Genomic DNA, 27,677 nt, shown 5'->3' with positions numbered 1-27,677 from the left:
CTGTCTTGAAAAAGCAAACACACACACACACACACACACACACACACTGTGTCAGCAGAGAAGAGCACAGAGGGGAATTGCATAATTGTTCAGACCCAAAACAAAAGTACAAGGGGACAGGTGCCCCGGGCTCATAGTTAAACCTCATAAAAGATGTAGCCAATGAATGGAAATGTAAAGAAAAAAGGGTTTAAAAGCTAAAAATAGGGACGGGAGCCAGGCGATGGTGGCACACAACTTTATCCCAGCACTTGGGAGGCAGAGCCAGGTGGATCTCTGTGAGTTCGAGGCCAGCCTGGTCTACAGAGCAAGATCCAGGACAGGCAACAAAATTACACAGAGAAACCCTGTCTCAGAAAACCAAAAAAAAAAAAAAAAAAAAAGTAGGGGGGATGGGGGATGTAGGACTGAGAGATGACTCAGCGGTTAAGACACTGACTGATGACTCTTCTAGAGGTCCAGAATTTAATTCCCAGCACCCACAGGGTAGGTCACAACTGTCTGTAACTCCAGTTCCAGCGGGGTCTAACACCTTCGTCTGGCCTCCACTGGTACCAGGCATGCATGTGATGCACAGACATACATGCAGGCAAAACATCCATACAGATAATTTTTTTTTTCAAGACAGGGTTTCTCTGTGTAGTTTTGGTGCCTGCCCTGGATCTGGTTCTGTAGACCAGGCTGGCCTCGAACTCACAGAAATCTGCCTGGCTCTGCTTCCTGAGTGCTGGGATTAAAGACATGCACCATCACTGCCCCAGATAATTGATTTTTTTTCATCTGAAAAAAAAAAATGTTAAAGGCTGGAATGAGTATTGAGCCATGCAGAGATATTTTGAGCATAGAGCTCCCCTGTGACTGTACAGGGGTACATCCATGAAGCCCACCCCAAAGGGGAGAGGTGGACAGAGAGAAACAGGGAAGCAGAAAGCGGACACAAGGAGAAGAGGAATTAGTTGGGCATGGGGGCACGTTCCTGTTCATTCTGGCTCTTGGGAGGCGAGGCAGGAGTGTCAAGAATTTGAGCACTGCCCTGGCTACACAGCAGGACAAAAATGATGGGCTGGAGGTGAGGCCCTGGCCAGCGTACCTTAACAGTTATTTTCTATATCTCATGTAATGCCCAAACTACCCTTTCAGACTGATGGTGGATCTGACAGAGAGGGAAAGCCGACGCTTGGAAGGAGAATCATTTACCTAGAGTTACAGTTAGCAGGACGTATTCCCTGGGCATATGCCTGCAGAGCTCGATTGTGCCTGTCTTGGGATGGGTGGGGACTGTGGAAGCATTCAGTGTGACCGGGGACCATCTCTGGCGGCTGGTCCAGCTGGAGCAGCTAGGAGCTATGAGGGGCTGGGAAGGGACCCGAAGGTGGGTCCCAGAGGCTCCCAGGGCAGGTGAGAACCCAGAAGGGAACCAGAAGACCCAAGTGTGGGGTTTAGATTTCCAGTTCAGGGGCCTTGGGACAGCTTTATCTCTGCCACAGCATTGAGGATGGAAGTCAATGATTTGGGAAAGTGGATTAGGGCTCCTTGGAGGTAGACTTGTCAGTGTCTAAGTATGTCAGCTGGGACAGCCAACTTGGAGTGACATTGGCTTGGGGGCTGCTGAGGTAAGGGGTCCAACAGAGGCCAGCCCCGTCCGGTGCCTGCCTTGGAAGATCGGTAACTGAATATTAATGAGCTGGGGCCCAACAGTTCTAATTAGCACCCCAGGTGTCAGTCAGAAACCAACAAACAGCCAAATCCCCGCGGCTCCACCCAGCCTACCCAGCAACGGGGGTGATTAACCATTAACCCCCACCCCTCCCCACAGTGCCTCCACCCTCTGCAGAGGCTAGGCCGGGACGCCAGGCTGAGTCTCCCAGAGGACAGTTTGAAACAGAGGAGGGCAGAGAGGGGACCTGGGAGGAGGCAGGGAGAGGGCGGGGACGGGGGGCTGGGGCTCAGCCCAGGGGCTTGGGTGGCATCCTGGGCAGGGCAGGACAGGGGGCTGAGCTGTGGGTAGGGGAGAATGCGACTCTCTAAAACCCTCGTCGACATGGATATGGCTGACTACAGTGCCGCTCTGGACCCAGCCTACACCACCCTGGAGTTTGAAAATGTGCAGGTGTTGACCATGGGCAATGGTAGGTGGGGGCAGATGTGCCCAGGTATGGAGTAGATCTTTGGCACTGGACTTTGGGATGGGAGGAGAAATACGGGAAATTGTAGGTTGGCCCTATAGGCTCCTACAGGTGTTGCCAGGTGAAGCAAGTGGGCCCAGCAAGAGGCATTCTGGGTGAGGGAGGCCTGCAGAGGTGGATTTCCAACAGAAACGTTCCCCAGATCCTCCCTACTTAGGCCCCGGGATCTCACACCGCCTTCCCCACCATGTTACAGCAGCAGGCCATGATGGTGAGCTTCCTCTCTGTAGCTGTAGAAATCCCACTCACCATGGGCCCCTTCTTCAAGCCCTGGGCCTATGTGCAAGCTACCAAAGGCCTGTCCTGTTCCTAGAGGTGGTGACGGGAGTCATGGCTACATTTCAGGGAAACTGGAGTTCGGGGTTGGGGGGAAGTGGAATTTTCAGGCTTCCCAGCTAGAAAGGCCACACAGCGGTGTGGTTTACATGCACGGTCCTAGGGTCCATGTAAGTGCGGGGGTGGCGTGGCAAACCCAAGCATACAGCTGGCTGTTTGCCCACCCCCTCTTAGGTTCATGTCCAGGCTTCATCTGTGTGGATTTGTTGAACGGTCTGTGCTTGTCTGTCCCCGGGATTTTGTTTTTCATGCTTGCCTGTATGTGTGTATGTATAGTGTCTGTGAATGTGCGTCATGCACCTGACATGTTTGTGAGTGTGGCCTTGTGGACGTACCCTGTGCTTCCTGCCTGGGGGCCCTGCGCGGCATTTTGCATATGCGCATGGGCATATAGACCCTGTGCGGCGCTCTCTGATGCGCACAGTTGTGCAGTTCCGTCGTATGGGTTTTCGTTTATTACATTTTATTTTCAGACAGGGTCTTTACCTAGCTATAGCTGGTCTGAAACTCACTTCATAGACCAGGCTGGCCTCAAAATCACAGAGATCCTATCACCCCTGCCTCCCAAATATTGGGATTAAAGGGGTGTACTACCACACCCGATGTTTTGTTTTGTTTTTGTTTTTGTTTTTGTTTTTTAATGCAGAGTATATGTTCCTGAGCTGGCCTGAAACTTAGAACATACTCCCAGGCTGGCCAGGAGCTTGGGATCCTGTGCTCCAGCCTCGAAAAATACCAGGGTTATGTTACGAAGGTCTTAGTTATTACTATATACCAAACATTGGGATTCACATCAGCAGCATGTGTGTTTATCTCTGAGCCAATTCTGTTGTCAGCGTGTGTCACTTTGGTTCAAACACCTGCTCCAGTATCACTGAGAACACATCTGTAAGCAGGGGGATGGTTTTTCTTTGCCACAGGGTTGAGAAGGTAGCCTTCCTGGAGGATGGGAAGCTCCTGGGAAGGAGGGGACCGGGTTTCAGACTAGCCCTGGAGAGATGGCACCCGGCTGAGGCTGGCCCACCACCACCTTCCATTGGTGACTCTGGCCCCCGCAGCAGATGTCAGGCTACCGGGCTCAGGTCTGGAGAACTGTGCTCTCAATCCAGGTAGAGAGCGGAGACAGCGTGTGGGCTCTGTCCATGGTCAGTCCCCCAACTGCCGGGCACTAATGTCTCATGCCGTGCGTGGTGTGACCTTGGGCACGTTACCTCTCCTTTGTCTCTTGTGCGGTGTAAAAATAGGTTCCTTTACCCCAGCCCTGTTGACCAAAGCTTCCAGAAGGGTGAACAGTTCAGGGGAGGTGCTCAGGGAAAAAACACACTGGAGGTGGTGAATAAGTTGCTTCTGCCCTGAGACGGTATCATGTGACACACAGGGACAGTACATGCTGGCACACTCCTGGCCACCACACAGCCCCTTCAGTACCTAGGAGTCCTGTGCTCCTACACCAAGCCCTTAAGTACCCTGAGGACACATCAGTCGCCCCCAGCTCTGGAAAAACCCTTCCTCCCCAGCCTCAGTTTCCTTAGCTGTAAAATGGAGATGGGTAGTACACAGGATAAGGTTTACAAGGGCTTTTCTTGGCCCCGACCATGCGTGGTCTGTAGGACTCTCCGTATGATGGAAGGGTCTGTGTACCCTGCTGGAGTTCACAGAGGAATGGAGTTGGGATTATAGGAGGTTGTCTTCCAAAGTGATTGGGGGTCCATCCTGAGCCGATGGCTAGAAGATTCTAAGGATATCTGCTCCCACCTTCCATCCCCAATTCAGAAACAGCAGAAGGGTCCTCACAGATGCCCAGGCATGGGCAGCGTGGCTGAGCACGGCACACCACCCCATAAACCCAGCCCCTGTGTCTGGAAGCACTGTGATGACACTGAGCAAGTGCCTCTTCTCTCCAAGCCTCAGTCTTCTTAACCTGGAAATGGAAGTAGCCTGCTGACCTCAGGGGAGATGATCCGGCTAACTGTGCCCAAACCAGGCCACCCAGCAAGAGGACGCCCTGCCAGCCTCTGCCTGAGTTGCGAGTTGCGAGTTGCGGCCTCAGCTCTCCCCCGGGGGTCGAGGGAGGAGAGGCTGAGGGAGAAAGGGCACCAATGGAGCTTAACAATTATCCCTGCCTTGGGAATAATTCACCAGCTGGAGGGGCTCCACTCGGGACATTCAGGAGTCCTAGGAAGAGTTCAGCCAGGAGGCAGCAGAGACGAGAAACAGCTGCAAGACGCCTGCTAGGATGGGACAGTTCTCTTCTGGAGAGAAGCATTTAGTCCACAGACACAGATCCAGAGCCTATTGTATGCCAAGCACTTCCGGCAGACTCACTGAGCCTATGAACAGCTCGGGGTGGACAAGGACAAGAAATAACCCAGTGCCACAAGATCAGTGGGGATTTGATCCTATGCTGTAAGGCTTCAGGGTCAATGCTTTATCACAGCCTTCTCCCGTTTGCAATAGGACATTCTCTTAGGAATCTAAGGTCATAGTCAGAGTCTCTCCTCTGTGTGTGTGTGTGTGTGTGTGTGTGTGTGTGTGTGTGTGTGTGTGTGTGTTGTGAACATGCATGCACTTTTGTTTTGGGGAAATTATTATAGAGTTTATAATCTCCTAAGGGTGATTTTTTTTTTGAGACAATGTCTCAGGTAGCCCAAACTGACCTCATACTTACTATGTAGCTGAGGCTAGGCTTGAATTCTCCATCCTCCTGTTTTTACCTCCCCAGTGAAGAGGTTTCCTAAACAATTTATCTATGGTGGAAGATTTGCTTTTAGAAAAAGAAATATCTTCTGCTGACTTTTTTTTTTCTTTAAAACCAACCAAACCAGTTAAACTGATCCCTTTTATAGTTAGGGAAATCGAGGCCAGGTGAAATTGGAGCTAGGAAAAGGAGCTGGTCCAGACCAAAAGTAAACTAGGGGTGGTATTGGCACAAATGCTCACAAGCTGAAGCCTCCTTTGCCAGAGGTCTTGAGTGCCCTGCTCACACTCTGACTGGGAGATGGCTTCTCGTCTGTGGTAAGAGGGTTCAGCATCTGCCCAGACCCTTGTCAGCACCTGGCCCATAGGCAAAGGGAAGAATGTTCTTGGTGTATAACTCTCCCCTCCTTGGGGGAGTCTGTGGAGTCCAGGGCTAAGCTCAGGTACTCCTGTTCCGGTTCTCCTGATGAGGAAGAGACAGGGGTGGTTGCTGTCTCTCCCGTAGCTCCCAACCAGGAGACTGTAAATGACTGCGGCTAAGTGGTGGTCAGGTTTCAATCCTTCCTGAGGAAGCTGGTCATTGCCGGTGCCCCCAGGAGACCGGCAGTACAGTTGGTTCTGATGTACAGATGGAAACTGAGACTCTGAAAACCCAGTGACCCTGAGAGCAGAAGGATGGAGCGGACATAGCCCCCAGCTGTGGAGAACCCGTTATATCTCAGGCTCCTCCCCCTTCACTCTCTGCCCCTCCTGGGTTCTCACTCACTCTCTTTTGGTGCAGACACATCCCCGTCTGAAGGCGCCAACCTCAACTCATCCAACAGCTTGGGCGTCAGTGCCCTGTGTGCCATCTGTGGAGACCGGGCCACAGGCAAACACTACGGAGCCTCAAGCTGTGATGGCTGCAAGGGATTCTTCAGGAGGAGTGTGAGGAAGAACCACATGTATTCCTGCAGGTGAGGAGCCAGCTTGGGCCTCGCCTTACTCGGCTGGAAAATGTATATGTTGGGGTTCATGTCCTCCAGGGGTCCCTCTTGAGGCATCTGGCCTTCCAGGCCTTCAAAGATGATCTGTTAGCATCTGTGGATACAGGTGGTAGCAGCTACTTTAGCAATTGCCTACCAACCTTAGAAAGGATGGGACCAGCCCTCCAACATACTACTTTTGCTAGGTTCCAACAAGGCATTGGCCCTAAGCCTTTCCACCTATCCCAGTGGCCCCGCTCCCAAGATTCTGACAACCCCTCTTTCAAAAGCATCTCTCATTTTGGATAACAGCAGCAAAATATTAGCAGTGGTTGACTGAGCCCTTGTCCCATGCCAAACCTGCAATACCTCATTGTCACCTGTCAATGCCCTTCTGAAGTGTCCCAATTATCACCCTCGTTTTGTAGACAAGGAAGCTATGTCTTGGAGAGCTAGGAATTTACCCGAAGCCAGCCAACTTGAACTGAGTGGCGGAGTCAGTATTGGAACTCATCCACCCCCATAACCTTGCCTTTACCAACTGCCGACTCCAAGCCAGCAGCCTGCTGTGGGCTCTCACAGGAGATGGTAGAAATAGTTATGCTATGGGATTCAAGAGACTAAGGTTTCCAACGCAGCTCCACTGACAGTCAGCTGAGTGACCAACGTCACGTGTCACCTTTCTGGGCTTCAGTTTCCTATGTTGAGTGGACAGACTGGACTTTCAGACAGTCCGGAGATCCCTCTGGCTTCCGCTGGATTAACATAAGAACTCATGGTAGGCAGAGATGGAGGAAGGAAGCTGGGAGCTGGGTCAGGGTCCGAAGCAGCCAGGGTCCTCATTCCGCCCTAAGAGGGGGAGGCTGTGCCTTCTCCATCCCACCATCCCATGTCCTCTCCAGGTTTAGCCGGCAGTGTGTAGTGGACAAAGATAAGAGGAACCAGTGCCGCTACTGCAGACTCAAGAAGTGCTTCCGGGCTGGCATGAAGAAGGAAGGTGAGCCTCAGCCCTCCCTACACCCCTGCCCCACCTGCACCCCGGCTCCAACCAACCCGGCATTTACAACTCTAGCCATACTTTATGGCTCCGTGACAGGCCCTGGGATGACTGGCTAATGGCTGAGAGGAGGGAGGGCCTGCAGATCTGACCACAGGGAGTGGCTGGGCTTGGTCTTGAGAAAGATCCAGAGATAAAGCTCCCACTCACTCACTTCGGCTCCCAGCAACTGCCACTGGGCTTTCCTGTACCTCCATGAGGCAGCCAAGATGGGTACTTTTTCTAATGGATACTGCAAGCTAGGAAAGGCGTCGGACACCACACAGCGAACACCCAAGTGCCTGCCACCGAGACTTCACAAATGTCACCAGAGGGCCCTCTTCTGGGCGTCCTGTCCAAAGACAAGCACCCCAGTTCCCTTAGTCCTCATTCCTGGGAGTCAGGCAATCTCTAGAACTTTCCCCTTCCAACCCATGGGATGAGGCCTCAATCCCAGCCCTGATGGCAGAGATGGAATTGCTGAGCAGTCTCTGCCCCAGCCAACTCCCGCCATCAGACATGGAGCTGGCTCTTCCTCTTTCATTCCTGGGACAGCTCTGTGAGGCTGGAGTGAATACTGTCGCCTTTCATGGCGGAAGAAACCGAGGACCACAGTGGTTAGTCGCCTTGCAGAAGCCTCCATGGCAGTTACTGGAAGAGTAGAGGTCCCACCCCCAGCTTCATGCTGTTTGAGCACCTCAGTCCTACCTACACAATGCTCCCTACACAGTGCTTCCTACACAGTGCTCCCTACACAGTGCTCCCTACACAGTGTTTCCTACACAGTGCTTCCTACACAGTGCTCCCTACACAGTCCTTCCTACATAGTGCTCCCTACACAGTGCTTCCTACACAGTGCTCCCTACACTGAGCCCCCCAGGCCTCTTCACAGATTGTTTTCAGTGGCCAGAGCTGTAGCATGGTAGCAGACCCATTGTCTGGCAAACATGCAGGGCCCTGGGCCAGTGTCAGCCTACGAGAGACAGAGACAGAGAGAGACAGAGACAGAGAGAGAGACAGACAGACAGACAGAGAGGGGAAAGGAAGGGAGAGAGAGGGGAAGAAAGAGAGACAGACAGAGAGACAGACAGACAGAGGTGGAGAGAAAGAGGATAAAAGAGGGAGGGGAGGAAAAAAGGAATTATTTTCCTTTTAAACTCACAAAAAAAACTTCTAAACTTTTTTCTAAATAACTTGAAGTCATTTTCAAATCTCTTCTTGTCTCTCAACTCACTTTTCCCAGCTAATATTTACTTCCAGCCTACACTGTGCTCTCCTGGCCAGACCCTCAGTCTAGTCCTGTGGGAACACACACACACACACACACACACACACACACACACACACACACACACACACACTGGGCTCCAGCCCATCCTAGGCTGAGCCAGACGGAAGATGAGCTAAGCGTGACAACCTCCCTTCCCAGTCTCTGCTCTCCCATTCTGAGATTATTCTTACTGCCTGTCCCTCAGAAGGGTCCTTACAGATCCTCAATGCAAGCTCAAGAGTTTTATTGGAAAATTAGAGCCCAGGGGTCCTGCTACACACACACCATATTCTGGCAGATCTCTGCTTTTCTGATGTGGGGGCTGGGGCTTTTTCAAAGGCCTATGCCCACCTCTTCCCATGGGCATGTGGCGCCATGCTCACCTCATTGAGGACTGTTTTGTGGAAGGGGACTGTGGTGCATGTGTGAATGCTGGACACAGGATGAATGCCTACAACCTAAGGGCTTTGGTTTAATACCTGGTGATACTATTTTTCAGTACCCCGTGATATTAAATACAATGGCTGCCCATAGGGCATTGTGTTTGGGAATGAACCTCTCCTGTAGAATGATCAGCACGTGGGAGAAAAGCAGGCAGTCCAATGAGGCAGATGGCTGACTAGTAAGTCTGCATGTGGTCATGTGTCATATGTCTTTTGTTAAACAGTTTCTGGGGGCAAACTGATGGACACTCCTGGCCCCTCTGGGCTCTACCTGTCCCAGGGATCCACAGACCCAAGTGACCCTAGATCCCAGCTCCTGAGAGAAGAGGAGCCCCACCCCACCCAGCCTTAGCTCAGCCTTGAACTGAACTGCCTGCTTCTTGGGCTAGGAAATAAACCTTCTACCAGGAAGACAGGAAAGCCACTGACAGAGAGTTCTGGGGCCAGTAGACGCTCGTGTGTGTGTGTGTGTGTGTGTGTGTGTGTGTGTGTGTGTGTGTGTGTGTGTACACACTCACCTGCACTTTTGAGGGATTGTGAAGTACAAGTAGACCAAGAAAGCAAAGCATTCTGGGCCACCATGGGCAAGCACTAGGAAGGCTATTGCTTGCTCTGCCTAAGACTTAACAGTCCCCAGTACGTGTCCTCAGCTTGATGGAAAGATCCCAAAGCCGCTGACCAGGTGACTAGAGACATGTTTTTACTTAGTTTCCTGTCAACCTCTCCTGCACATGACTTAGGGACCAACACCAGAAAGTGAGCTGGAAACAGGCTTCCAGAGCAGCTAGGGCAAGAAAAGGAAGATCCCACCCGATTCCCAGGTAGGGAAATCGAGGCAAGAGAGGTGATAGGATGGGGTGGGGTGGGGTGAGGTTTAGGATCCAAGGCTGTGAGAACGAAGCCTTCAAGTTCTCTGGATTGAAATTTGGAAAGATCATTTAGGGTAGCACATTCTGTTCCTGGTGACTGAAACCTGCCAGTACAGCAGAGAAGAGCGTCACATCCTTCCTGGGCAGAGGACATGCCACAGAGCCCACAAGGGGCTTGCTGGAGGGCAAAGGCTGGGGATGGGAGAGCCCAGGGGTGTGGGGGGGGTTGATGAACAAGAAAACAGCTGGTGGAAAATTCTGTCTTGTGACTAAAGTCAGGGAGAGGAACACTTGCCCAGCCTTGGCTCTTGGGCCCAAGAGAAAAGGGCCCAGCTCCTGGCAGCAGAAAGCCATGCCAGAGACAGACCCAGAAGTAAAGGAGGAGCATGGCCCACCCTGTACGACCTTCTTCACAAGCCCAGCTCAGCCCCCAGGGCCCACCCAGGGTTCTCTAGGAAGACAGGCTCATATCCTCTCCACCTCTGTCCTGTAGTTAATATTCAATGGAAGTTACATTAGGTCCCCGACCCCGCTAATACTGCGCAAACATTAGGAAAACATCATTCCGTGACTGAGCTGGCTCGGGTGCTGATAAGGCCAGGCTAACCTTGAGGAGCTCTCTCCACAGCTGCTGACAGCAGCCTTTCATTCCGCCCGCCTCCCCGCAGCGCCCAGTGGGGGCAGGCGACAGGGCAGGCTGGGTTGCCAGGGAGGGGTGTGGCAGGCTGGTACAGCCAGTGCAGTGGGGGACTGGTACACCTCAGGGTCTCTGTCCTACACTTCTGACTTCTATTTCTGGGTTTTTGCAACATGGTCTCACTGTTTTCTTTCCTTTTCTTTTTTAAATTTATTGTTGTTGTTGTTGTGTGTGTGTATGTGTGTGTGTGTGTGTGTGTGTGTGCGCGTGCATGCACGCGTGTGTACATGCACTAGAAGGCAGAAGAGGGTGTTCTATCTCCAGGAGCTGGAGTTACAGGTGGTTGTGAGCTACATGATGTGGGTGCTGGGAGCCAAAATGGAATCCTCTGTAAGAGCGGTGCATGCTCTCATCAACTAAGCCATCTGTCCAGGCCCCAACATCTGTAATCCACGCTGGTCTGTCCTCCTGCCTCAGCCTCCCAAATGCTGGGATTGCAGGCATGAGCCTCTACACCCAGCTCTAGATCTCAACATTCTGAAATCAAGAGGAAGTTGCAGAGTAGAGTGTGAGTGTTCAGTGAAGTCCTGTGCTGTCTTATCCAGCGACATCTCACTCCACAGATCTTTATTGCATACCTACTATGTGTCAGGGTGTTTAGGGGCCAGGGTGAACAGGAGGGAAGAAGCTCTGGCTTTTTGGAGCTTTGGAGCTAGATAATAAAGAACTCAGCAAATAATGCTACAATAGATACCATGGGGGAAATTTAAACAGCATAAGAGGGCAGAGCCTGGGGCACAACACTGTGTCAAAGGAGGTTGAAAAAGCACCTGACTTTTTCTTTCTTTCTTTCCTTCTTTCTTTTCTTTTCTTTTTTTTTTTTTTTTTTTTTTGAGACAGGGTTTCTCTGTGTAGCTCTGGCTGTCCTGGAACTCACTATGTAGACCTGGCTGGCCTCGCACTCATAGAGATCCACCTGCCTCTGCTGGGATTAAAGGTGTGTGCCATCACTGCCTGGTGACATTTTTTTTAAAGACTTACTTTATTTTTAATTGCGTGTATATGCACACATACTGGAGTGCAGGCTCCTGCAGAGCATTTGTGAGCCACCCAATATGGATTCTGGGACCCGAACTCAGGTCCTGGAGGAGTACATGCTCTTAACCAGCGAGTCATTCTCCGACCATTGATGGTGATGGAAAAGGGGATTCAAGGCATCAGGAATGGCTGGGCAAAGGCCCTGAGCACATGTGTGGCCTGGGTGGATGTCTAGACGTAGGGAGCGGCAGGTATTGGGGACAGACTGAGAGAGAGGGAAGTAGTAACAGGGATGAGATAGGGTGACATCCGTTCTGAGCAGAATGTGACAGGGGACCTGGATATGTTTAGAGGGATCCCTGAGAGCAGCTCAAGCCCAAAAGGTAAAGCCAGGAGCCTCGGGTCTCGGGAACTCTAGGAGGGCCTGGCCCAGCCCCTGGGAGAGTGGTGGGGCCTTCAGGAGCAGAACAGGATCTCCCGTGTGAGGACCATCCCAGCAGGTCCTTGTGAACCAGTGTGTGGGAGGGTGTCTGCGTGCAGGGAAGACACTGCCTGCCAGTTCCTGAGACGGAAGACAAGGCGGGGAGCAGGCTGAGGGGAAGGAGCTTTGGATAGATGGGCAAACAGAGGCCCCGGGGGAGGTATCCCCACCATCACAGAGTGAGAGATCTGTGCACCCTCGCTCTCACCCCTCCCTTCCATACGAGGCCCCTTACACTCCAGGGGACAGGTGGGACAGTGAGAGGACGTCTGATACCTTAGGCCTCCGCTGGCTCAGCTAGGGGTGGAGGGTGGGCTGGAGGTCTAGGAGACAAGGCCTTCAGTTCTTGGATTCTGGAGAGTTCCTAGTATGGGAAGGAAAGAGACTACTTACCTCTCATTCTCCCAGGTTAGCCTAGAGAGCAGGATTCCTCCCAGCAGACAGTCCACTAGGGCAGCTGGGCCTCCAGGTCCCAACCCAGGACTTCTCCCTAGCATTCAGCAATCTCAGGGTCACTCCTGCGTCACCAGGAGAGAAGAGTTGCTCATTTGGAAGGGGAGGGATCAACTGGCTTGCAAGCAGGATCGTGGATCTGGGACGGTGGCAGATTCTCACTGTACTATTCAGACTGTGATCCATCCTCCACGGACTTGTCACTGACCTGCCTCTGCGAATGGCCTGTGAGGTCTTCCGTCTTCTCATTGTATATAGGGCAGAGGGAAGTTTTGGTGTCTAGCAAGCTTTGCAAACTGAGTTAAAAAATCCCAAATGTGACAGGTGAAGTGTCTCAGTGGGACATCAGTCACCAAGCCTGACAACAACCTGATTTGATCATTCCTGGGACCCACATGGTAGAAGAACCAACTCCTACAATTTGTCCTTGGGCCTCCACACATGCACCATGGCACATGTATGCTCACATGCGTGACACACACACACACACACACACACACACACACACACACACACACACACACACACACGGTAAATGTCCACCTGTAGCACTCTGGTGACCCCAGTCCAGGTTGAACCCTCTCCTCCCACGTCTCCCAATTCCTTAATGGTTGTGGGACATCCCCCCGCCCCTTAGTGCTCCTCCTTACCTCTCTCTGCTTCCTCATAGCCGTCCAAAATGAGCGGGACCGGATCAGCACACGGAGGTCAAGTTATGAGGACAGCAGCCTGCCGTCCATTAATGCGCTCCTGCAGGCAGAGGTCCTGTCTCAGCAGGTACCAAGGGGCTCTCTCACCTACCTGGGCTCCCTTTCAGGGGGAACTCACTTCTACCTCTGCGTCCTCCTACCAGAACCTAGACCCCCACATGGAAAGGGTCACAGATACCGCAGGAAGAAAGCTGAAGCCAGTGCCACACACTGGTTTTGTGACAGACAGAGCTGGAACCTAGGTCTGGCATCCTGGGGGCCTGTCTAGTTCATCTCAATGGCCGTGTTCCCAGGCCACACAAACTGCTCTCCTTGAGGGCTCAAGAGTAGTGCCTACCAAAAGGAAGTAACCGTTGCAACATGGTGGCAAATGGGCTCAGCCAACCTCTGGCCACGTGACCTCAGGCAAGTCACAGTGCTGCTCTGGGCCACGGTGACTTCATGTATGAGATGAGAGTCATGCCTTGTTCCTCTTTTACACCCAAGGGATTCCTGAGACTCGGAGGAGCTAGAAGAGAGGGGAGCAGGGCAGGCAGCTGGTGGCAGTCCAAACAGAGTGCTCCCTGTTTATGAGTCCTCCCTGTCCCTTTGCTCAGAGCTTCTTACTGACCTGGCAGTACAATGCAGTCCAGCTGCCACCAGACAGAGGACTTCCTAGGGAATGGGCTCCGTGCAAGGGACAGGAAGTGCAGGGGAAAGGTGCCACCCCCAGCATTTTCTTGTCTCCTGTAGATCACCTCTCCCATCTCTGGGATCAACGGCGACATTCGGGCAAAGAAGATCGCCAACATTACAGACGTGTGTGAGTCCATGAAGGAGCAGCTGCTGGTTCTGGTGGAATGGGCCAAGTACATCCCAGCCTTCTGTGAGCTCCTTCTAGATGACCAGGTAAGGGCAGGTACGCTGGGAGCAGAGGTGGACACTGGGCCATCGGGGTCTAGCTGACCTACCAAAGACATAGCCTCGGGCTGATTTGATTTTATTCAATGAAATACACATCACTCATGTGTTCCCAGAACTGTTTAAGTCATTCTACAAATATTAGCTCAGTCTCCCTAAGGACTATGAAATAGGAATGTTTCTCATCTTCCAGGTGAGGAAACCAGGGCACAGAGAGGTTAAGTAAATTACTCAAGGTCACCCAGCCAGTAATCAACATAAGTGGGATTAGAACCAACCAGGGATGCTCCAAAGTCCAGACTCTTAACCACTGCATCATTCAGCATTCCTGGAGGTGTTGACAGGGATCTGAAACCGGGAATCAGGAGATTTGGCTTAAGCTCTGGTTTTAAGACCAGTTCCCTGGGTGATTTGGGACTAATTACTTAGCTCCAAGGCCCAGTGTTCTTATCTACCAAGTGGAAGTTATCTCTCCAGAGTGTTGTCAGAACTGGGGCCGTTCTTGTTTGAAAAGTCCTGGATGGTGCAACAACAGTTCAGCCGGACCTCTGCCGTCCGCCCCAATGTTGTTGAGTCTCGTGCTTTTCTCCCAAGATGGTTTGTCAGCATTTTATATTCAAGGCACCTTCTCTGGACTCCTGAAATGGGTCCAGGGAGGGGAAGTGCAGGGGTGGAGGGCTGTGTGTGTCTTTGGGTGGATAAGTTTCTGAAATGCTTCATCCTGTGGCTCCCGATACACACACATCCCTTGGCCTGCGCAGACATCTTCCCTGCCTGGGTAATGGGGAGGGTATCAGCCACCTTCCCAACATCGAAAGCCTCAGCTCTTTGCCCATGAGTTTGATACTGCAGCATCTCCTGTCTTGTTGTTATTTGTTTGGGGGATTATTTTTTAGTTTCAGACAGGGTATCACTATGTAGCCCAGGCTGGCCTTGAACTCACTCTGTAGATCAGGCTGGCCTTAAACTCACAGAGATCTGCCTGCCTCTGCCTCCCAAGGGCTGGGATTAAAGGTGTGTGCCACCATGCCTGGCTGCATACAAGCTCAGTGCCTCAGAGAAGTCACCCAGCCTCACTGTTGTTCCTCTCTGCAGAAGCCAGGTCCTCCCGAGCCTCTTCAAACACCTATCAGAAAGTCATGGGGCACTCTAGGTCAACACTGGCTTGGCTGCCCCTCAGCCTCCTCCCGGGTCTGGACCTGACAGTCAGGGATCTTGTCCAAGCCGTCCTTGCCTTCTCCCACCCCTCCTCGTGCGTTAGCCCCTGTCCCTCTGCTGGAGAGCCTGAATTAATGTTTAACCCCGCCTGTTCCTCCCCAGGAACTTAGCAGGACAACAAGATACCCCCAAGCTGAGCAATTGTTAACCTCTATTTCCCACCCAAACCTCTCTGGCTGGAGCTCAGAGCATTCTCTGAGGGCAGTGATGGGTGGCCAGTAACATGGGCCAATCATTAATGCCCCCTTGCCTGCCTACACCCCACAGCTGTCATGTCTGAGGGTTGGACCTGGGAACCTATTCGTAATATATAAGGAGACCATATTGTCTAGCATGGCTGATGCCACCTGTGAGATTTGAGGACGTGGCCTTCCTAGGGACCCACGTTTCCATTGTTCAAGGGCCCATCTTCTTGTTATACCTGGATAGCCAATTCCTGAGTCTAGAAGGCCAGGTCTGACTGGATAAGGGGATAGAAAGGGAAAGTGATTGGCTTAAAGCCCAGAGCACATCAGCCACCACACTGGGATTTGATTCAGTTCTCTGTTCTGCGGTCTGAGAGCCAAGAGCTAATGGTTGGGAGCACCGCGGTGCCTCCCGGGTAGAGTACACTCAGTGACGAACATCTGCTCTGTCCCTTCCCATTGCTCACAGAAAACAGTGGCTCACCTCCGAGCTTCCCCATCCTTCCCACTTTTGGTTTCTCTCATGGGTCCCAGCCATGGTGGAGTGGACGGGGTCCCCACACACAGGTGGGCTCAGCAGGAACCGGAGTTGGGAGGAAGTCAGCCTGCTGGCTCAGTCATTCACTCCCCTCTCCAGTCTTCCCTTTCCTTGTTTCAATAAAGATCTGTGTGTTCGCTGTGTTCCGAGGACCCTCTGGCTGCTCAGCAAGTCGCCTCCTTAAAGAGGCTTGCCCTGCGCTCCCATCGATGCAGCCTCTCTTGTCTCGCTGCCCTGTGTTCCCTTCCCTTCTCCCTCCATCTCTCTTTCTCCCTCTTTCCCTCCCCTTCTCTTGCCCATTGCAGCATCCTCCCGCTCTGTTTCCTTGCCTACTTTATCAATCCTTTCCCCCTCACTCTCTCAGCCTGACAGTTCTATGAGCTCAGAGACTGTTGTGTCCCCACACTGTCTGAGTGGCTAGGAGGGCTGGAGAGACACAGTTCAACAGGTAAAGGCACTTGCTGTCAAGGCTGATTCCCAGGGTGGAAGGAGAAAATCGTTGTTCTGTGACCTACACACACACACAACAACAACAACAACAACAACAACATGTTTTAAAAGAACCACACATTGTAGGCATCTAATATTTGACAACTAAGTGAATGAGCCACCAAAGGGATGAGCACAGAGCAGCAGCACCTGACTCTCTCAGCATGACTTTCTACCTGCAGCCTCGCACCGAGTACACAGATCTCCAGGGCCACCAGCCCGCTGCCATTCTTGGTCTTCACACAAGCACTAAGATCAATGGCTCTAAAGCACAGGCGATGTACGGTGAAACAGCCAGACTTGACCTCGAACTTCAGTCTTCACAGACTGCCATGAAAAGACAGGGCCTGGTGATGCCCTGTACTTGGCGAGACAACACTCTAAGAACAGACATCCATGTAGGAGCTCATGTAGATTCTCTGAGAATCCCAGAATCTTACAGTGTCAGCAGTAAAGGCTCTGTGGAGATCTTTAGCACCAGTGACTTCCCAAGCTTTGGAACCAACAGGGAAGCTCCTTGCCTGCATATCACAGGTCCAGCTCATACATACAGGATCAGGGTCACTGGTAGTTGAACCCAAGACTATGACTTTTCCTAAAGGGCCCTAACAGCTCCCTGCAACTGGCATGCTTGTAGAAACTTGGAACCCACAATTTTAAAACACCTGGGACAAGCCAACACTCCTGAAAATCTGGTCTGAGGCATGCACACCCCGTATGGCCTATGTCCTGATGAGGCCAGGGCACAGCTCCTTGCCCAAAGATGGAGACACACGAGTTCAAGAGCAGAGTGAACAGGAGATGCCCTGGTTTGGAGAGCACATTCCACCTTCCTGGTCTCTGTAGAATCCTTTCTACATTCCTTGTCTCATCAGTCATGGGAGGAAGGCAGAGGTTGTGTTTTTCAGAGCTCAGACCAGTAAAGGCAGAGGGGACACAGAGCTGACTTGCCAAGGCCGCTGACCTGACTATGAGCAGCCTTCCCGGGGTGCAGATGCTAGGCTTCACCCCTTCTCTCTTCCAGGTAGCCCTGCTCAGAGCCCACGCCGGTGAGCACCTGCTGCTCGGAGCCACCAAGAGATCCATGGTGTTCAAGGACGTGCTGCTCCTAGGTGAGGAGGCTGCTGGTCCCAGACAGAGCTTGAGGGGTGGAACCCAGCTTGGTACACCCACAAAGGAAGAGTATCTCCACTGTAACACATAGGGACCAGGTTGGCAGATCAGAAACATCCCAAACCAGATATTCTGTTGCAAGCCAGTAATCCCAGCTACCTTGGAAGCTGAGGCAGGAAGTTTACAAGGTCAAGACATGCCTGGGTGGACTACATGGAGGGTTCAGTCAGCCTGAGAAATATAGCATGACCCTATCTTCAACTAAAATAAGAAATAATTTTTTTAAAAAAAAATCTAGCAACTCTCAGATGAGGGTGCACTAGCAATACCTTGGGCTGGCAAGATGGCTCAGGTGGGAAGAGCACCTATTGCCAAGACTGACAACCTGAGTTCGGGCTTAGGGACCCACATGGTGGAAAGAGCAAACCAGCTCCTGAGATTGTGCACTGACCGCCACATGCACACCAAGACACACAGACTGCTCCCCCAAAATAAATAGATAGATAGATAGATAGATAGATAGATAGATAGATAGATAGATAGATAGATAAGATGCAATTTCAGAAAACTTTTAAGAGAGCCTAGAGGTGTAACTCTGTGGTAGACACATGTGGCCACCCCCAGCATGAGTAAAATTTTAAAAAATGTAACCCAGCCCTGTTCCTAAGCTTGACCAAAGCACAAGGTTCCAGAACCCAGCTCCCGGGTGGTTCCCTGCCTCAGATGTAGGGAATACAGGTACAGGAGAGGGCTTCTCCTGGCCTTCATGCTAGGCAGCAATCCGTTGTCCCTGAAATTTCCAGTGCATTTCAAAGTTCTTTCTGGGGTTGAAACAAAAGGTGGCTAGGAATTGTACAGCCTGCCCCCCCCCCCACCAGCCCATGTCACCCAGGCCTTTGGGACATACTTATTATTGGGAATGCATGTGTAATGTGTAATGTGTTCCATATGTCAAGGACTATGCTAACTGCCAGATAAATGTTTACGACCTTTTTCAATACAACATCCCCAAGATAGTTGTTAGATATTCCCATTTTTATAGATGAGGGAACTGAGGCACAAAAAGTCAAATATGTTACCTAACCATACCCAGCCATTCAGATGGGGTGACCCAATTCCGGAATCTGTCCCTTGGCCTAGATGCTTCAGTGCCTCCCAATGGGCCTTGGCTTTCTTTCATCTTCAGTCATGCAGGTAAAAGGAGTTTGGGGGAACATGAAAGGCCTCTGATAAAACTAATACCTAGCTCACCCAAAACTTCAGGTATTCATCTTCTTCCATTGGCCTCAGATTTCTGATTTGTAAAATGGGCGTGGTGATCCCAGTAGCTCCTCCCAGGAGCACCAGGCACACTCTTAACTGTCAATCACAACCAGGGGTGAAAGAGGTCAACCAAGGTGACAGCCCCATCTTCTCCCCTCCAACCCATCCAGGCAATGACTATATCGTCCCTCGGCACTGCCCAGAGCTGGCAGAGATGAGCCGTGTGTCCGTTCGCATCCTCGATGAGCTGGTCCTGCCCTTCCAGGAGCTGCAGATTGATGACAATGAGTATGCCTGCCTCAAAGCCATCATCTTCTTCGACCCAGGTACCACTCACACCTCCTAATGTGTCCTTCACATCCCCAGACCTGCTGTCACATTCCTGATAGGCTCCCAACCTCTTGCATTGTCATGACAACCAGAAGAAGTCATTTTCATCAACCCCATTGAATAGATGAGGCAGACCAGAGTTCCCAGGGAGGAAGGACTTTGCAGGGCACAGACTGCAAAGGCCTGGGTTTTACTTTTCCCATCTCATCTTCCTTCTTGTCCTGTCAGCTTCAGGCAACATCATCTTCGCTTCTCTTGTTAGAATGAGGATGCTGCGTCCTCTCCCTTCAGGCTCTCTCTGTCCTCTCCCTGCTGACGGTGCTGACTCTTGTCCCTGAGTTTGCACAGTATGTCTGTAGTCAAATCTTTGTGCAAAGCCTGCTTTTGTTTCTCATTATCCGAGACTTCTCTCTTACCTGCCCGAGTGTAGACCTGCTGGGAGCTAGGCGCTGGGTGCTGTCCTTGGTGCTGGTCCCTGGTTTCACAAAGATGACCTCTAGCAATAAAAGCAGCCAAGAGGAAAATGACTACCTTTTATTGAGGGCTCCTGGGTGCACAGTTTTAAACATTTCATCCAGATTATATACAACATGATACCTGTGAGATAAGACCATCTTCACCCCATTTCAAATAAGGAGAAGATGGAAGTGTAGAGAGACTGATTGACTCAAGCAAGGTCACAGAACTAGAAACTTGCAGAGCAGATTTTTTTTTTTTTGAGACAGGGTTTCTCTGTGTAGCTTTGGAGCCTTTCCTGGAACTCACTCTGTAGTCCAGACTGGCCTCAAACTCACAGAGTTCCACCTGCCTCTGCCTACTGAGTGCTGGGATTGCAGAACAGATTTGAACTCCAGGCTGTTAATTTATATATGTCTTTCCAATTCACAGTTTTGCTTTCTGCATGCAACTCCCCATTTCCCAGAGGGCAAGAGTCTAGTTCCAGTCCTGTGGTGCAAAGCTCAGGGCTGGGCAGGGTAGTCATTGCTCAGTGACAGATGTAATATTACTGGCCCCAAGGAAGAGTCAGCAGCTTAGCTGAGGGCAGGGGACCTAATCCAGGCCGGTATAGAACAGGCATTCCATGAAAGATGATTGGCTGAATAAAAAAAGTGCAAAGTGCGGGTGGGGTCTCTTCCTGTCGGAGGAGTTGAAGCCTCGGCTGAGTCCCCAGGTGACAGATGGCAGCAGGCAAGAGAGGGGACAATATCTTGATGTGGCAAGTGCAGGGTCTAGATGGCAGAACCTTATCTATGGTCCAGGAGCCCCAAGTTCACATCAAGGTTCTGCCAGCAACTGGTTGCATGAGCTGGCCAAGTCTTCCTTATTTCCCCTTGCCTGAGACAAGGAGAGACTGGGGCTCTCGATAGCAGAGCATTCACCTGGTGTGTGTAAGACCCTGGGTCTGACCCCTAGCACAGTGTAAGAAAGTTTAAAAGAGAAGGGAGTTTATAACGTGCTGCACCAAGCTTCGTATCTTTTCCTGCCTTGTCCAGGAAGCCACTATTTGTTCTAGAGTAAGCTATCTTTTGAGGACCCTAAATTCTTGTCCCAGCACTGGTTAAGATTCTCTGTGTTCATGGGGCTGGAGAGATGGCTCATCGATTAAGAGCACTGACTGCTCTTCCAGAGGACCTGCGTTCAATTCCCAGCACCCACATGGCAGCTCACAACTGTCTGCAACTCCAGTTCCAGGGGATCTGACACCTTACATAGATATAGATGTAAGCAATGCACATAAATTAAAAATTAATAAATCATTAATAATAAATTAATTTAAAAAAGACCCCCTGTGTTCCAAGGTCAATAAGCTGCTCAATTGGGGCCTACAAATTAGGGGATTTGATCCTTGCTGACCACCTCTCCCATTGCAGACGCCAAGGGCCTGAGCGATCCAGGCAAGATCAAGCGGCTGCGGTCTCAGGTCCAGGTGAGCCTGGAGGACTACATCAACGACCGCCAGTATGACTCTCGAGGCCGCTTTGGCGAACTGCTGCTGCTGTTGCCGACCCTGCAGAGCATCACCTGGCAGATGATCGAACAGATCCAGTTCATCAAGCTCTTTGGCATGGCCAAGATCGACAACCTGCTGCAGGAGATGCTGCTTGGAGGTCTGTAGCACCGGGGTGGTGGGGGAGGGGGGCGGGTCGTCTCTGTAGATCTGTAGTGCTGTCTCTTGGGAGACAGGCTTCTTGTGAACCTGAGCTAGCCTCTAGACTCCACTGCTTCCTCCGTGGGAGCCTTGGACAATCCAAACTGGGCTATCAAGACCAGAAAGATGGCCTCGGGCTTTCTAGCATTAGGATTCAGGAGCTGGTGTGTCACAGAAGGCTTTAGAAAAGATCAGCCGGGGGATGGGAGAAAAACGGGGAAACGTAGAATCCAAGAAAAGATATGTTTTCAGGAGGACAGGGTTACAATGGTGCAAATGAGGTGAGGGGGGAGGGAAGGAGGGGGGTAAGAGAAAGGAAGGAAATGGAGGGGAGGGCTGGGGAAGGGATGGAAGTTAGAAATTGATGAAGGACTAGGGGAGAGGGAGGAGAGTGGAAGCAAGCAGGGTCTCGGTCCTCTTGTTGAGAGCAGCATCAGAGGATTTGGAGCGTGGAAACCAGGCTGGGAGGGTATCACAGAGTAAGCGATGGGCAAATGGGAAAGCGATGAAGCAGAGACGCAGCGGACAAAGCTCTGATAATGTTCCCCGTGAAGGATAGCTGGGCCAGAGCTGAGGTTGGCTGAGAGATAGATGGTGACTTTAACCACAGACCATGACCACCCCTTAGAGAAAAGTGGGCATCAGTTCTAGCCCCTCAACAGGGCTGAAGGACTTTTTGTGGAGTGCGTGACAACCTCAGCACGAGAAGTAGAACTGGGGGCTTGGGAAATAATGCAGTGTCACAGAGACCCCGAGATGGGAGCCAGGGCTCTCTGCTGCGGCACTGTTGGTGTTTGGAGAGGCGCAGGTCTTCTCTGAGTGCAGATGTTCTGCGTCTTGTTTAGCTGCATGTCTGGCCTCTGTCTGTGAGATATGAGTAGAATTTCCCCAGGAATCACAATGAAAGAATATCTCCAGAAATTGTCAAGGGGCCAACGCCCACCCCAGAACAGCTGTGAGGCAGGAACTCACCTCACAGGAACTCATCCTCACAGTGACCCTGTGAACGGGCAGTTGTAGTGACTCAGGTGTCATACCACTGCCGCCAGGATCAGGAGTTATGTCTGTTTGTCAGACACATTTGGGTGAGATGATTTCTCTGGATACTGAGAACAGATGATGATGGCGTCCATTCTCTCCGACTAGAAGGAGGATGAAATTATGTAAAGAGTTGAAAATGCTGTAAGCCAGTATCCAGCACAGGACAGGTGCTCAGCAATTAGTGCTCATTTTACTATGCGACCAAAGAGACTACTCATCGCATTTAAACTCAGAGGTGCCCCGTTTCTTTCGAGTCATGAAGCCCACAGACACGCCTGGTGATTTCTACATTACTAACCCAGGAATAAGCACCCAAGAGACACTCCGTTGGTCTTGATGCTGCGGGGGGGGGGGGGGGGGGGGATATGGCACCGCAAGGCTGTGGTTCTTTTCCAAGACTTCCAGTCCTGACTGATGTCCTCCTTTCTATCTACAGGGTCTGCCAGTGATGCACCCCACGCCCACCACCCCCTGCACCCTCACCTGATGCAGGAACACATGGGCACCAACGTCATAGTTGCCAACACGATGCCCTCTCACCTCAGCAATGGACAGATGTGTGAGTGGCCCCGACCCAGGGGGCAGGCAGGTGGGCAGCCTGGGGTCTACCCTGCGAGGGGTAAGGAGGGGTCTAAGAAAGGAGGCCGGAGAAGATCGTGTCTAGAGAGTGGAACCAGGGACATAGTTCTGTGTGTTTCAGAGTAGGGAATTGGAGGGGAAGGGTTGTTGTTATTTAAAGTTGTGAATTCAGTAAGGTTGTGTATTCAGTAAGGTGACTGACACTGTCTCCTGACTGTGGCAATCCACTAGGTGAAGGGGCCATCAAGGACATTTGTTGGCTGAGAATTCCATTAGATGAAGTCGTCCATTAGGTGCAAGTTCATTGAAATAGGGCTGGCCAGATGGATGATGCCATCCTTTGGGCAGTTGAAAGAGGCTGGCAGTTAAGTAGGACTGCCCACTGGGCTAGGCCATCATCTGAGGGGACATCTCCAGTGGCTGAGTTGCTCATTGGGCCAAGCTCTTCGAAGAACAGGATCGCCAATGAGATGAGATGGCCACTGGGATGAAAGGGATTTCATTGAATTTGGCTTTGGGAAAGTTGTCTACTAAATGAAAGCAGCCGAGCTGGTGAAAGTCACTCACCCAACTGTGATGGGAATGAAGCCTTTTCATTTGTACCATTCTTCTCCTAAATACTGAAGAAATGCCAGTTTGGGCTCAGTTAGCCCAGGGCCTCAATCACTACTCTTTCTTCCAAGTCAGAATATTTATCACACACCGTATTGCCTTTGGGAACTATCACACCTGGGCCCTGGTCTGGGTAAAGCAGCCTGAGTCTTCATATCGAATTATGGACAGATGGATGGGAAGACCTCACAGAATGTAGATTCTAGGGCCTGGGACTCCTAGAAGTTTGAGCCATAGCAGCCTTAGAGATCAGATCCATCATCTAATTTATATCATTGTCTCAGCAGCTGGAAGAGCTTCCCCGGGGCTCTCCAGCTGTTCCCACAAAGACTGGAATTTTGAGCAACTTCTTTTCCTTTCTCCTTTTAGCCACCCCTGAGACTCCACAGCCATCTCCGCCAAGTGGCTCAGGATCTGAACCCTACAAGCTCCTGCCAGGAGCCATTGCCACCATCGTCAAGCCTCCCTCTGCCATTCCCCAGCCAACTATCACCAAGCAAGAAGTCATCTAGCAAGCCGCTGGGGCTCGGGGGTTCTGCTGGCTCTCTCGCCCTCAGAGAGCACCTGGCTGTCACTTAGTCACAGCAAGGAAGACGTGACAAGAGGGCCAGTTGTGGAGCATCCACGGAAAGGGTGCAGGGCCCAAAACCATGGGCTGAGTGTCACACGCATTGCAGCCCCTGACCCCACACCCCAGAGGGCAGGAGACCACAGCTGGAAAGTTTTCCAGTGCCCGGACTACTTTTCCTAACTGAAGCCCCTGCTTCATCTCCATCCGTATCTTCCCTCAACTTCTTCACCCCTGAAGGCTGACTGTCTGCAGGTGCTGCAGGACCTTGCTGATACACAACTCCCTTTTCCTCCCTGCTAGGGCATCTTCCTTCCCGGTGCTGGTCAGGGGGTCTGGATGCAAAGCTCCTGAGGCTGAGTCAGCTTGCAGGGTGCTGTTCCTCTCTTCTGCTGTGCCAACCTCAGGGGACCCTCTCTCCCACCCTCCATTATTACCATCCTCAGCCATCCTGACTTCTCCGAAGCCACCTCTCTGGAGGCTGAGGAAAATGTGGCCACCATTTCCCCATTCATGCCGAGAACCTTCTAGAAGCACTGACGTGAGTAAGGCAGAGGATAGGAGTCACCATCCCTCCTCTGCCAACACCACCATGACCCTTCCCTCTAGCAGCAGGCTATAACTTTGGAGCGATGAGTCCTATGACTTCCTACGGCAGAGAGTCATCCAAGGGTGAAAGTTGCAACAGAAGGTGGAGAGAGGTTGGGCGCCATGGAGACGGCATCTAGAAAGAGGCAAACTCTGCCTCTGTCTGTTGTCAGGGAAGGTGGGCTTCTGGCTAGCACAGCAGGCGACACAGACCAGTTTATGGGAGGAGAGCCTAACAAAGGCCCAGAGGTAAGAAACAGAGTTTGGGAGGAAGACTGAAGAAATCAGTTTCCATGGAGTTGAAACAGGGCACGTGCTGGGGACCGTGGAACCTTGAATGTTAAACTCCAGTCAGGAGTAGCCTGTGGGGTGAGCTGTCAGAAGATGAATACAGCATCCTACAGAAGAAGCAGGACTGTTGGGAGGGCGCAAGGAGGTCAGACTAGAGCCTGGGACAGAGACAAAGGGATGGATCAGAGCTGTCCCCAAAGCCTGTCAAGCTCTTCCATACTTTCAGATGATGCCATATGCATTTGACATCCACCATCTCAGAATCTTTGGAAGATGAAATTAGAGGATCTTAACTGCCTCATAGGAAGTTCTTGTCTTCCCTGTGATGGAATTCAGAGATTTCCTCATCCTTTGCCACTGCCAAACTCAGAGGCTTGCTCTTTCCAGAACTGGCCAGCTGGAGGGTGTTCTAAAGTCCCACTGAAGTCAAGAATGCTGTTTGTTGAGAAGTAGTGAAGTGAATTCCTGTCCTCTTTTTCCTCTACTGTCCCCAACTGTGGGTGAGGAGCAGCAAGGGTGTGTTCCCCAGAAGAGGGACCAATCTAGTCTGGCAGTCTACCACTGAGATGGTCTGGGTGAGGGGCAGGAGAGGGATAAGAAAGCCTGGGGTCAGGATTGCTAGAGGAGCTGCATTCGAGGTACTGCTAATCCCCAGCAGTCAGTGCTTAGCCCCTGCCTGACTCTGGATGTCACTAAGGAGCCCCTACAAAGTGCCACTGACCAATGGAAATAAAAGGAATGTTTCCAAGGCTGGAGGTGTGATAAGTGGGAGGAATGAACTATGACACCAAGTACCACCTTCCATCAAGGCTGATCCTTCTGAGTGGATGGAGCTAGCACCCCAGTGTCCAGAAATTCCAGCTTTAGTGATAGGTTCTCTGTGAAAGAGGTATGGAGGGATACTGGGACCACCTGCTTAAAAAAAACACCTACAGTCTAAGACAGTCAAGATGGGTTGTCCTTAACCCCTCAAGCCAAGTCCTAGGTCTCAGGACAGACTTTTCCATTCTCAGAGCCCTTCCTTGGCCACCATCACTCCAGTGCCCCCAGAGACTCCAGGCTGATTGCTCAGACTGTTCTGCATGAGGCAGGACACCTGGACTCCTTCTGGACATTGTCTTTCCCACTCTTTGCCCCTCCATCCCCAGTGATGTTCATGAAAGGAGTAGGTATTGTTGGTCTTCAGTGGTAGCAGTCTTCTGGGGCAGGGGTCAGGCGTTGTCCCAATCCATCCTTTCTGAAGGAGAAATCCATTCCACATTAGTAACTATTACGATATGGGAAACATGAAATAAAGAAAAGTTTACTCCTCTGATTATAAGCTGAGGACACTATGTTGGAGTTTTTTCTTCTGAGTTTTGGTCCTAATATATAATATGATTAAGTATGAAGCTGGTGGTAGACAAGAGTGGATGCTACAGTTTCCCCCAGAGACCACCCTCCTTTCTTCAGGGAATTCTCAGAAACTTCCAGGATTCAGGAGACTTTCCTGAGAATGGGCACAAGACAAGGGAGAATTAGAAGTGGATGCCCTCAATTTCTTGTGATAACCACACCATCCACCTTTGCTAGAACTCTCTGTGACCTACCCTGATAAATACAAATCATGACCTTCACACCAAGCATTCATAAAGTATGCTGCGCCCCCCCCACATTGGACTAGTCTACACCTTCCTGTGAGTGTACAAATATCATGGGGTCCCACACTGATCCCCAAATCCCACAATTACTGCCCAAGGGGTCAAAAAAGGAAAAAACCCTCAAAACAGCTCTTACTCCTGTGTTTTAGCATAAGTTTATCCAACAAAATAAATGGTACATATGTTTTCTAAGTCCTGTACTGGTGTCTTTTTCCCTTAGTGTTAGAATAAGGATAGCCTGGGATATTCACAGTGGATAAGAAGGCTTCCTTTTCAGTCTTCCTGTCAAGAGGTTTATCTCTCATCATATAGGTAGTAAAACTGAGGCTAACTCTGTGTGTGTGTGTGTGTGTGTGTGTGTGTGTGTGTGTGTGTGTGCATTCACATTTATATGTGGAAGGTTGCATGCATATGTATATATGCGCTGATGCCAAGGAAGGGTAGAGAATTACTTCATGTGTTGTTTCAAGGACATCATCCACCTTATTTCTGGAGACAAAGTCTTTCACTGACATGGAGTTCATTGATTAGGCTAGACTAGTGGCCAGCAAACCCTGAGGATCTGCTTGTCTTCATCACTTGCATTTAAAGCTTTGCCAGGGGCTAGGGAGATGGCTCATTGGTGAAGAGCACTGACTGTTCACCCAGAGGACCAGGGTTCAATTCCCAGCACCCACATGACAGCTCACAACAGTCTATAGCTCCAGTTCCAGGAAATCCAACTCCCTCTTCTGGCCTCCAAAGGCATGAGACACAAATGTGGTGCACAGACAGACATGCATGGAAAATACCCACATACATTAAACAAATATTTTTAAAGGATGTGATTCCACACCCAGCTTTTATACATGGGTTTTTGGGGATTGAACTTGGGTCCTCATGTGTTGCTTGGATTCTAAGGCTCCCTCAGGGAAGGGGGTGAGAAGGCACAGCATCAATGATTCAGACAGTGGGAGTCCTTTGAAAGCAAATAATGACCTCATTTATTCAATAACAGGGAAGGCCTTATATACCCTCCTCCCAGCACCAAGTCTGTGTGGTTGTCCCTAATT

General features: G+C 51.1%; 1 protein-coding gene across 3 annotated transcripts; it reads left to right on the top strand.

Moving 5' to 3' along the window:
• Nucleotides 1-1,844: 1,844 nt before the first annotated feature.
• Hnf4a (hepatocyte nuclear factor 4 alpha) lies at nucleotides 1,845-26,817 on the top strand. Of its 3 annotated transcripts, none has more exons than XM_006971024.4 (10): nucleotides 1,845-2,129; nucleotides 6,001-6,175; nucleotides 7,087-7,181; nucleotides 13,082-13,188; nucleotides 13,854-14,009; nucleotides 17,476-17,563; nucleotides 18,998-19,153; nucleotides 21,029-21,265; nucleotides 22,784-22,936; nucleotides 23,908-26,817. In XM_006971024.4, the coding sequence occupies exons 1-10, from the start codon at nucleotides 2,015-2,017 to the stop codon at nucleotides 24,048-24,050; spliced, it is 1,425 nt and encodes a 474-aa protein (XP_006971086.1). In that variant the 5' UTR covers nucleotides 1,845-2,014; the 3' UTR covers nucleotides 24,051-26,817. The 3 variants fall into 3 exon arrangements, with proteins under 3 accessions (XP_006971086.1, XP_006971087.1, XP_076427315.1); XM_006971025.4 differs by having other exon boundaries at nucleotides 1,871-2,129; nucleotides 22,784-22,906; XM_076571200.1 differs by lacking the exon at nucleotides 1,845-2,129 and adding an exon at nucleotides 2,201-2,397 and having other exon boundaries at nucleotides 22,784-22,906.
• Nucleotides 26,818-27,677: the final 860 nt, after the last annotated feature.

Source organism: Peromyscus maniculatus, chromosome 4 (assembly GCF_049852395.1).
Source record: "Peromyscus maniculatus bairdii isolate BWxNUB_F1_BW_parent chromosome 4, HU_Pman_BW_mat_3.1, whole genome shotgun sequence".
Taxonomy (NCBI): Eukaryota; Metazoa; Chordata; class Mammalia; order Rodentia; family Cricetidae; genus Peromyscus; species Peromyscus maniculatus.
This window is presented reverse-complemented; position numbering and strand designations above follow the sequence as displayed.